This window comes from Ptychodera flava, chromosome 2 (assembly GCF_041260155.1).
Source record: "Ptychodera flava strain L36383 chromosome 2, AS_Pfla_20210202, whole genome shotgun sequence".
NCBI classification, from domain to species: domain Eukaryota; kingdom Metazoa; phylum Hemichordata; class Enteropneusta; family Ptychoderidae; genus Ptychodera; species Ptychodera flava.
In genome coordinates, this window is record NC_091929.1 from 32036181 (window position 1) to 32048543 (window position 12363).

General features: G+C 40.6%; 2 protein-coding genes across 3 annotated transcripts; both read right to left on the reverse strand.

Moving 5' to 3' along the window:
- Positions 1–1329: 1329 nt before the first annotated feature.
- On the reverse strand, positions 1330–2805 carry LOC139149837 (zinc finger protein 84-like). Its single transcript, XM_070721838.1, has one exon. It carries the CDS (start codon positions 2803–2805, stop codon positions 1330–1332), a length of 1476 nt encoding a protein of 491 aa, XP_070577939.1.
- A 399-nt stretch (positions 2806–3204) lies between these two features.
- Positions 3205–9010, reverse strand: LOC139147939 (gastrula zinc finger protein XlCGF7.1-like). Of its 2 annotated transcripts, XM_070719178.1 has the most exons (3): positions 8744–9010; positions 4974–5096; positions 3205–3872 (listed from the first exon to the last, which is right to left on the reverse strand). In XM_070719178.1, exons 1-3 carry the CDS (start codon positions 8868–8870, stop codon positions 3205–3207), a joined length of 918 nt encoding a protein of 305 aa, XP_070575279.1. In that variant the 5' UTR covers positions 8871–9010. The 2 variants fall into 2 exon arrangements, with proteins under 2 accessions (XP_070575279.1, XP_070575289.1); XM_070719188.1 differs by lacking the exon at positions 4974–5096.
- Between the last annotated feature and the right edge of the window lie 3353 nt (positions 9011–12363).

The window sequence follows — 12363 nt, forward strand, 5'->3', positions numbered from 1 at the left end:
CCCCCCCCCAGCCGTAAAAACTGAACGCTCCTTATGTTAGAGTAACTTGATGCTTTGTCAATAATTGACCACAAATGTCAAAGACCTGATTCTTTTGTTTCAAGGTCCAGATGTACTTGGACAGCTCAGTCGAGAGTTGATATCTTTTGTTACGGAACTATTGCATGCGATTAGCGAAGCGTGTCTTGAAGGTGTTATTAGTGAGTCCGATGTAGACCTTCTCTGTGTTGTCCCCCATTGATACCTTGGCCTTGTTAACCACACCTTTGACTTGACAGTTACCCTTCAAGGGGCATGTACACTTGTCCCGGCAATTACAATCAGCTTGTCGATCTTGACGTTGGTCTTCAGTGATTACTCTCTTATTATGTGATTTGAGTATAGTAGCCATATTTGAGTATACTGGCCATATTTTTCATACAACTGTAACATATATAAGAGTGTTGAGCTAGTATTACTTTCATCTGTCTGATGATTGCAGGATGCATGAAACTTAAGTAACAGATACCATTACTTTGTACTTGAAGTAATTTTGTTATATATATACACCGGTATATATATATATATATATATATATATATATATATATATATATATATATATATATATATATATATAGATAGATAGATAGATAGATAGATAGATAGATAGATAGATAGATAGATAGATAGATATAGATATATAGATAGATAATTTGTCGACGAATTGAATATTGTGTGTTTTATGTGTTTCAGCTTACTCAAGGGAGACAGAAAGAAACTGTACTTTATATATTGCACAGAAATGTTGAAAAAAATTATCAACAGCTAAAGCTTCTGCCCGTTAATTAGCTGTGGGTCCACAGCTGTGGTGTTTTCAGACGGGATTCCTGCCTTTTACGGGCTGGTTTTGACTTGATTTTAACCCTGGGGTTAAAATCATAATGAATGAGTCATTCATGCTGTGTGAAAACACCACAGCTATGGACCCACAGCTACCCGTTAATAGGCCTACTTGTTTGGGTTTTTTAACGAAAAATCATACGTATGATTTTTTTTGAGATAAAAGTCATGAAATAAGACAAAATGATTCTAGATTTTATTTAGTTATTTCTAACCTTAGAACAATTGGATGACATTAAAATGTTATTAACGTCAGTGCTTCTGTGTACATTTATGTGGTCTGACACAGTAATTTATTAATGTATAATTGAGAACCTCGTCCTTTCTTTTAAATGTTTTACACACACACTCTGCATTTATGGGTTCTGATCTATGAATGGGTCAGCATGTGCCTTCTAAGACAGAACTTCTTTATGAATGTTTTACCACACTCTTCACATTCATGCTGTCAGACACAAGAATGGATCAACATATGGCTGTTAAGAGTGCCCTTCTGCGTGAATGTTTTACCACACTCTTTACATTCATGTGGTCTGACACCAGAATGGATTAACATATGGTTGAGTACCTTGTCCTTCCTTTTAAATGTTTTACCACACTCTCCGCATTTATGAGGTTTGATCTCTGAATGAGTCAGCAAGTGCCTTTTAAGATTGTACTTCTGAGTGAATGTTTTACCACACTCTGCACATTCATGTGGTCTGACACCAGAATGGATCAACATATGCTTTCTAAGACTGTACTTCTGTATGAATGTTTCACCACACTCTGTACATTCATGTGGTCTTATACCGGAATGGACTAACATATGTCTTGTAAAATTGCACCTTAGTGTGAATGTTTGACCACAATGTGTACATTCATGCTGTCCGGTGCCATTATGGGTCAACATATGGCTTTTAAGACTGCCCTTCTCTGTGAATGTTTTACCACACACTTTACATTCATGTGGTATGACACCAGAATGGATCAACATATGTATTTTAAGACTGTGCTTGCGTGTGAATGTTTTACCACACTCTTTACATTCATGTGGTCTGACACCAGAATGGATTAACATATGGTTGAGTACCTTGTCCTTCCTTTTAAATGTTTTACCACACTCTCCGCATTTATGAGGTTTGATCTCTGAATGAGTCAGCAAGTGCCTTTTAAGATTGTACTTCTCTGTGAATGTTTTACCACACTCTGCACATTCATGTGGTCTGACACCAGAATGGATTAACATATGGTTGAGTACCTGGTCCTTCCTTTTAAATGTTTCACCACACTCTCCGCATTTATGAGGTTTGATCTCTGAATGAGTCAGCAAGTGCATTTTAAGATTGCACTTCTCTGTGAATGTTTTACCACACTCTGCACATTCATGTGGTCTGACACCAGAATGGATTAACATATGGTTGAGTACCTGGTCCTTCCTTTTAAATGTTTCACCACACTCTCCGCATTTATGAGGTTTGATCTCTGAATGAGTCAGCAAGTGCATTTTAAGATTGCACTTCTCTGTGAATGTTTTACCACACTCTGCACATTCATGTGGTCTGACACCAGAATGAATCAACATATGTATTTTAAGACTGTACTTCTGTGTGAATGTTTTACCACACTCTGCACATTCATGTGGTCTGACACCAGAATGGATCAACATATGTCTTTTAAGACTGCCCCTTTCTGTGAATGTTTGACCACACTTTGTACATTCATGTGGTCTGGCACCGGTATGGGTCAACATATGGCTGTTCAGAGTGCCCTTCTGTTTGAATGTTTTACCACACTCTGCACATTCATGTGGTCTGACACCAGAATGAATTAACATATGACTTCTAAGATTACACTTGTCTGTGAATGTTTGACCACACTTTGTACATTCATGTGGTCTGGCACCGGTATGGGTCATATATGGCTGTTCAGAGTGCCCTTCCATGTGAATGTTTTACCACACTCTCTACATTCATGTGGTCTGGCACGAATGGATTAACATATGACTTGTAAGACTGCCCTTTTGTGCGAACTTTTGACCACACTTTGTACATGCATACTGTCTTGTACCGGTATGGGTCAACATATGGCTGTTCAGAGTGCCCTTCTGTTTGAATGTTTTACCACACTCTGCACATTCATGCGGTCTGGCACCGGTATGGGTCAACATATGGCTGTTAAGATTGCTCCTTCCGTGCAAATGTCTTACCACACTCTGAACATTCATGTGGTCTGACACCAGAATGGATTAACATGTGTCGTTTAAGACTGCACTTTTGTGTGAATTTTCGACCACACTTTGTACATTCATGCTGATTGGTACCAGTATGGGTCAACATGTGCCTTATAAGACAGCGCTTCCATGTGAATGTTTTACCACACTCTCTACATTGTGTGGTCTGACACCAGAATGGATCAACATATGGTTCAGTACATGGTGCTTCCTTTTGAATGATTTACCACACTCTCCACATTGATGGGGTCTCATCTCCGAATGGCTCAGCATATGACTCTTAAGACCGCTCTTGTCTGTGAATGTTTTATCACACTCCTCGCATTTATATGGTCTGATATTTGAGTTGGTCAACTCATGTATCTCATGATTGTCATTCTGAATAAATGTTTCACTGCACTCACTGTGTTGGAATGGTGTGAGATCAGAATGGATCACTGCAAGCCCCTTGAGATACATGTTGTCGCTGTAGGACTCAGCACTTTCTCCACATTCAATTTCTTGTGCCCTTGAGTTCAAGCTATGTGCTCCATCATTGCTGTTTTCCCCACAATTTTCACCACACTCAGTGCTGATTTCACCGTCATAGCTGTCCCCATTATGAGAATGGCACTGCATCAAATGGAAGGAATCTTTGTGTAATGTAGATCGGTGTTCAATATGATTGCCCTCATACCATGGAGTCAGGTCTTCGTTGCTGTTCTCTCGGTTGGACATGGAACTGTATTCCAATGTTATACAGCAGTTTTGCATAATGCTCTGTACAATTATTGATGCATCTGTTAGTAGAAAGATGAATATAGAACAGTTCAGTAGGATAATTATAAGGCAGTAACAGGAAGGCTCCATAAAGCACTCTAAGGACAGAAAGATGTAGGCTTTTGATGTTACTACAAATGACTTCATGTAATATTGTACAAAACTGGATATTTTTCATGGATTTATTGGATTAGTTAAGAGCACAGCTGCTTAGCCATCATAGCAGTCTTTAATCCAAAAATTATAGGTCAAAGGGCACATACATAGCTACTGAACACACAAAAGACAGCACAGCACAGCATGACTATCAACAAAGTTCAGGTACAAATGTAATAAAGTCAAAGTCATGAAGCTGTACAGTACAGTACAATATAAGCATATATGAAAGCATTGCTATTAAAACCATGGGTGATCCACAGAGATCCATGAAAAGTTAAACTGTGCAAAAGTCATGAACATGTCTGACAGTCACTTTGACATTGCACACCTAGCTGACCAACCACCCAAAGCTGTTTCTAGACTTTAATAAATTACATAAATCAATTCTGGCATTCATACTTCATACAATGGTGGCAATCACATGCATTTCTGGGTACATTTTGCCTTAAACAGTTCTAAATACACAACACCAACTTAAAAGAGTGCAAAGTCAGCAAATTTCTACAAGGGGCTGGTTATTATTAGCCTCGTCCTAAGCAAAAAGGTTAAAACTTAATGACAGCTTGAGCAAAATAAGTAGTGTGCCAACGCACACACAAATATTTGTATTTTCATTAACGCATGAAATTTAGGTAAGACAACAGTTCAGCTGTACTTTGTTAGGATTTAGCGAATCCTTTCTTAAGTAATTCATTTGACACCAGACATATTCACATTTACCCCAAAACACTGTTACAATCATAGTCAAGTTGCAGTAATATCTATGAATTATGTAGATGCAGCAGATCATAGCATAACAAAATGTCAGCCATATTATAAGATTGGGTTGAAAAACAACATGATGTAGACATGTTTGCCATGTGGCACATTAGTGCCAGATCCACACTCACATACACACACACACACTCATACATACCATACCAAACAAAACTTGACATCTGCCCTGTGTAACAGAACCTTACCTTTCATTGATAATGTATCGTCTTGATATTCTTGATACAGCTTTTCAGTCAGTGTCTCTAATGGTTTCACAAGCTCATGCATTTTGTCGAAACGTTTTAGAGATTTGAAAATTGAACAACACTCTGAAAGAAATACAAAATGTTTCTATGTTAGAGTTAAGAAGCCATAGATTAACATTAACAGCCAATCTATGATATTCCTTGACTGAAACAAGAAAAATAGTCAGACAGTGTTCTCCCCAGGATCAAGCAAAAGCGTAGCGGCTAATTTGCATAATCATTTGCATATCATTAATTTATATTTGCATATGGATGTAAGCTTGCACATGCACCCACGCATTCATGTCCCGGGATTCATGTACACTCACAACAAAATGCAATGGTAACATACAAGTATGCAATTTGAACATCATGGAAACTCTTTATTACACTTAAATAAATCATCACAGTATAGTACAATTGCAAATAAAATCGAAGATTCAAACAGTAACAGCAAGTTCAGATTGAAGCAAGAAATGGTTCGTCGGACTCTGATTGGAGTTTCATTAATACATATATTGCTAATAAAATTGTCAAAAATTGCCAACAAAGAGGAAAATTCATAAGTTTAAGCTTTACACAAGAAATGTAATTGAGTTTTATATCATTTTTGAACGACAAACACCGCGAATAATGTTTCATCGCGGGGATCAATTTCAACCAACAGCCCCCCCCCCCCCCCCCCCCCCCCCCCCCCCCCCCCCCCCCCCCCCCCCCCCCCCCCCCCCCCCCCCCCCCCCGCGTAACTACCAGTGCCACTGAACATCGTCGTTCGATTCTTGATTTTAAAAATACCACCAAGATGATCACAAGACATGAACTAAGTACGACTAGAATCACTCGAAAATCAGGTGTAAAATCTTTCAGAGAACGTGTCGGAGTGGAACCACACGCGACGCCAGGATCAATGTCAACACGTTATAAACACGTCGGCCAACATGGCCGCCGCCATATTGGAATTTATGCAATGTGAACTCGATCGCGATCGTGATCGTACTCGGACAAAAAAAAAGATTATCGTTGTAAAATCATAATCAACCTCACTAGTCAACTGCTTCTTTTGTTTCTTTTGCGGTCCATTTCGTTGATCAAAGCATGGGAATGTGATCACAGGCCCCGCTAGTGCTACACCCACAGGCGCTCCTTAGCTGGGTAGTCTGCTAAGTAGATCGATTTTCGGATCGATCTATTGATCCCGTAGTCGATATGCCCGCCACTGCAACCTAAATACTCACAAGGTGTGCAACACAGTCACTCAAAAACACACCACCCGATTTGTAAACTGGCCGTGCGCTCGCACAAAACATTCAGAACTGCACTCTCATATACCTAGTTGGATCACAAATTTAACCATCTCCTCAAAAATCACGCAGATGAATGTGTTACTCGCGTCATCTTGAAGAAATCGGCCGTGTTTTGAGACCAAGTGCAGTGAAATATGGCCTGCAGAACGATTCTACCATATGATGTAATTTATTCCAATACTGATTGGCTAATCAACGGCCAAAACAAAGGTCATGGCAACATGTCACTGGTATAGTATAGTTGAACCAATCAGCAGTGGAAAAAATGACGTCATATGGTAGAATCGTTCTGCAGGCAGCATTTCAACTCGCTTGGTCTCAAAACACGGCCGATTTCTTCAAGATGACGCGAGTAACACATTCATCGGCATGATTTTTGACGAGATGGTTAAATTTGTGATCCAACTAGGTATAGAGAGTGTAGTTCTGAATGTTTTGTGCGAGCGCACGGCCAGTTGACAAATCGGGTGGTGTGTTTTTTGAGTGATTGTGTTGCACACCTTGTGAGTATTTAGGTTGCAGTGGCGGGCATATCGACTACGGGATCAATAGATCGATCCGAAAATCGATCTACTTAGCAGACTACCAAGCTAAGGAGCGCCTGTGGCTACACCGCCTAACTCTGTGAGTACTTGTCCCCGGGACTTGTCCTCGATGTATACCGACTAAAAGGTCTTTGTTGGTCGTAATAGTCGTTGTAGAATGAAAACTTGTGAACAACCCAGCCGATTCTTCTATTGTTTTAACGTTCCTCTCAACACTTAAGGACAAGTTATCGGACGCATACCATACTTCACACCTTCCACTCTTTCACCAAGTTGAAAGTTGCAGTGAGCGCTAATGTGTAGACAATGCATGCAACAGCTGGTAGCTACGCAGAACGCTAGCGTGTGAACTAAAGGATGGCGGGAATATTTTAAAGCGTAGCGGGGAGAATCAAAGCGTAGCGGGGAGAGGCGAAAGCGTAGCGGCACCGCTACGCTAAAATGGCCTGGGGAGAACACTGCAGATAAAGTCACAATCATGAAATTATACACACCATAACAACGTGCTCCAGCTCAAATGCGTTTCAACAAATTTCAACAATGTTCAGTAAAGTCAATGTGATTACAGTATCAACGCACTTTGGGCACACTCTTTCATCACATCCCTGTAAACATTAAAACTTTTTAAACATAGTTTTGTAACTTATTCAATGACTGACCAATACAAAAATACTGCACTATTTAATAAAACTATAGTGACACTGTCCAATTTTTAATTGATAACATGGACAACTAAATACTTTCGCTGTATCATGTAAGGGCAAGACTGGAAATTAGAGGACACAACACAATCATGTTTTAATATTGTTAGTAACTTATGAAGGCCACTCAACCAATCCCTATCAGGTGGTGTGTCCACCATTCTTTAGTCCTGCATTATGTCTCAGTGTATCAATGAAGCCCTGCATGCCGGGGCTGTGGCCTCAATAGCTGAAGTGATGTATTACCGTCCACCAAAAATACCCAAGCAAAACTTCGAGCTACAGTATGGCCTCACGTGGTTAGAGTCCTAAACAGAATTACACAGCCTAGTCTAGGGTCTCTCTGCCATCTTTTGCCTTCAGCATGCAGAGCCAGTGCCACTCCCTGACCGTTTGTTTTTGGGAATCAATAGAAACAGTCAGGGAGTGGCCGTTTATGCAGTAGTCAATGTAACTCCCCACCCCAACCTCGGGGAATAGTGGGGGATTTGGGAATGTCTTACAAAATTTGTCAAATGCCCCACCCCCTTGGGCAAGATAATCTGGAAAATCCCAACCTAAATCAAGTAAAGCCCCCTCATTTCCCTGCCCAAATGTGTGGGACAATACATTCCTAAATTCTGCGCTTAGTCATGTCAGTGACTGGGGGGGGGGGGGGGAGAGGGGATTATGAGGCAATTACCCAACCCATAGTTTCACGGTAAACACGGTCTAGCCCCACCCCCACCACCCCACATTTGCCCCACAGGCGTCCATAGTCTGCTAAGTAGATCGATTTTCGACTCGATCTATCGATCCCGTAGTCGCTATGCCCGCCAAGTGCTACAACCTAAATACAGTTCTAAGCAGACTATCCAGCTAAGGAGCTCCTGTGATTTGCCCCGTATCACCTGAGGTGGCGTCCGTCGGGAATTAATTACGGATCTGCAGAAAGTATGTGTTTATACGGCGCGTCTATATTTGACCTAGGCCTGCGTACAGGTCTTCGGTTCCCGGCGTTATATGGCCTCCACGCCGTATAAACTCCGGGAACACAAGACCTGTACGCAGGGCTAACGCGGTGACCCTGAAACAAAACCTCTTACTGGGTCACGGGGCCGTCCACCGTGTACCTGACCGAAAGCGACTGTGTACTATACCGTATATACGGGTGTTTCACATTCGCTTCACATAGATCATACCTTGACAGGCTTGTGGAACGCCACAGTTGTTATTGAGTGCACTTCCAGTGCCACTGCCGCCATTGCAGTTCGATCTTTCACAGGGCTCAAAATCCGAAAGAGGACAGTCCTTGTTCATTATTTCCATCTTTAGAGTACGAATGTTGCTGCGAAAAAATATTTCAGAGGGACGTAAAATTCAAATCTGAGATTCCGTAAAACCACAGTTATTCCAGAAATGCCGGGGCAAGCGGCTACATCTACAGTTAGCAGCTGTGTTGAGTACGATTCCACCGAGCTTTGGTATGAACTTTTGACCTCTCAACCACGCCTCTCAACAACTGAACTTTGAAACATCCGTTGGGGGCGCTTTGTACAAAGGCAATTTGTGTTTCACACCGCTGTATACCGCGGCATACCGCAAGGCTGCATTTACAAACACTAGGAGGATGGGCTTGAGCAATCACGATTGAGATTTTAAATTTATAATCAATCTTCAAAACCTGAAAAACATCACATCCCCCTCTATTTGATCAAACTTGATCAAGAACCCCGCACCAGGCTGCGAAAAATAAATCATCATACATCTAAAAGATTTTCATATTTGCATTATAAGGGACCGTTCAGTTTTTACGGTCTTGGGGGGGGGGGGCAAAATCTTGTCGCCGATGTTCAAAATAATATAGACCCCCCTACATTTTTTGTGAAAAAAAGATGACCCCCCCACCCTGATAAAATTTTATGACCCCCCGCCGAAAAATAACCAAAACCCATATGTCAAATTTGCCCGCATGGTTGGATTTGAACTCATTACACAACACACGCTATTCGTGTAGCAGAGATGCCAGTGCACAAACTTCTCAGCCACATCCATGCAAACGTCTGTTAATTAGGACGACTGTAAGGCAATTTTAACTTCATTTCCATAGACATTGTATAAAGTAAACTTTATTGGAGTGGTTCGCCAAAGGCAGCCCTCTGGTTAAGAGGGTCATGGTCCATTATGTAAAGTCAACTTTAATTTAGTGGACCATAAAAGGTTGCCCGCCGGTAAAGAGGGTCGATCATGGCCATAGCATGAAGTAAACCTAATTGGAGTGGGCCGCTAAAGGCATCTGCCGGTTACGAGGGTCATGGGTAATACATAAAGTATATTTATTGTAGTGGGCTGCCGAAGGTGGCCCGCCGGTAAAGAGGGTCAATCGTGGCCATGGCATAAAATCTGTAAAGTGAACTTTATTGTAGGTATTATGTTTTTGAAAATGTGGTGACCCCCCTTTCCTACCAGTGAAAAAGCGATGACCCCCCTTCGAGGATTCCAAAATTACGATGACCCCCCTGGATTTTGCCGCCCCCGCCCCGGCTGTAAAAACTGAACGGTCCCTAAGCCAGTAAATCAAGTATTTTCCGGCTTGTCAAAAATCTATATCATACACAGCTAGTACTAGTCTGTACTGCAATTCAGTTGTTTATATATTCAAATACAATTTGTGTTGATACTGGAAGTGAATACTGAGTACAGTATTGCCTTTAACAATAATCTCTGGTATAGAAGATATGTCTGTATTTTCCATTGTCAACAAATACACAGAATTAGTTTCTGTATAGCAGTGTTATATCCAGGATGCGCGATTTGCAATAAACCCCGCATATTTTAACAAATTCCCTTAAAAAACGCAACAGTGCAACATGTGGCCCAGCTCTCTACCATGAGATATTAGATTATGATTTACTATGTTCGGAGATAATTTAGGTGCGGTGAAAAAGTAAAGGCTGATATAAGATGTCATGTGAACACAAGATTAGACCCCAATTGACTTCAAAGGTTGTTGTTAATCTTAAAACATTGATATACGATGTCGATATTCCATTGTCCATTATGGTTATCCTGTAGCTTTAAACATGACATACATACTTGTACTTGTACCTGCAACTAAGTTTCCAGTGCTTGTGTGCCCAACGTTGAACTACTGCGATGTGGGAGAAGAGTTTGACGATATCGTTTTCCACACTTTGTACTGAGAATCATTCATTATATTTCAACCGTAATCTCTTGTTCTATTTCCCCAAACATATTGAAAGTATATATAGCTTCTTTACAAAGTAACTCTATAGGCCTACATGCCGAATGCATTGTTATTGTTAACGTTTGAACAGATTTCACTCATCAGCAGTAGTGATGCAGTCTTCACATGTACAGGGTGAGATGACAAGTTTAATAATATCGATCACATTACCTTCTAGAGAGAAGAAAATGTAATGTAGTCGACATTAAAACTATATTTTTGAAAAAATCAAAACTTACAGGCTGTGTTCATAAGAATCTTTGGAAAGGGGCGGATAAGTGACATGGGGATTATAAAATCGTTTGCCAAACCTCGCTCAACTAGCCATCAAAATGCCGATGTCTCTATGAATACCGTTTTGTAACCACAATGTAAAATGGGTTCCTTCTGTCGTTAAATAAATAAGGCCATGGAGATTTTGAAAATATTTAGTGTATGTTCGGGCAATGGAAGGAATTTGGAAACTTAAAGAGCGAACCTGAAACGAAACTGTCCCTGATTGATATGAATTATTCGTTTGATTGTCTCATAGACGGTAGAGAAACATAAAAAGTCTCGAGAAATTAATTAGACGGGAAAACACATTCTCTGCTGTGTATTTATAGCTAAGAATGCATAAACAAATATACAGGTACTTTCTCACATCCATAGACATCAACTGGATGACATCAACTGGATGACATTGAACTGCGATGTTCACGATATTATTCATATTCACGGGCACATCAACAGACCATAACTGTGTATTTTGTTGTCAGTCACATGGTTCAGCTCAACCAATCAAAAAGAGACGGACATGGCATGGCAATATAATGCAGTTTCTTGTTCTGCTCCCTGACGTGTGGTGAAAAGTCTAGCGCAGCCATATGTGTACAGTCAGCATTATTATTGTTCAAAATTGAATTCAAATCCGGACTAGAATGAATTTGTCATCAACAACAATAATTACGGTAAGTACACAATACAAAACGAAGTTTTCCTGAAAGAGAAAACGTGTCAAAATGCATTCTCCTTCCCTGGAAGAGACAACACACACACACAAACAACACCTTACTCTGTTCTTCCAACTTACTCTGTAGCAAGGAGTACCAACAGTCATACCATAACATACACAAATCTTAAATATTTTTACCCTCTGATCACTCAACCTTTCGGGCAATGCAAAAGCGATGAGTTAATTAATGAGCGCAGCACACAAAGATCAAGTTTTACATTTAGATTGCTCAAAAATGTTTTATAGAGCTACAGCGTATCCATTTTTTATCATTTGTGTATCAGAGTCAGAGCAATCTCTATCACTGCTGATCTGCAGGGACAGTGACACTGCAGTAGCAATCTGCAGTGACAGTGACACTGGAGTAGCAATCTGCAGGGACAGTGACACTGCAGTAGCAATCTGCAGTGACAGTGACACTGCAGTAGCAATCTGCAGTGACAGTGACACTGGAGTAGCAAGGCATCAGCTGTGTTAGCTTTGAATACTTTAACAATATATTTGTCCAGTTTATACAACTGCTTGTGTTACTCCTTATACAGCATGTTGAACTTTCCAGTATACATCTTGCCAACACAGCC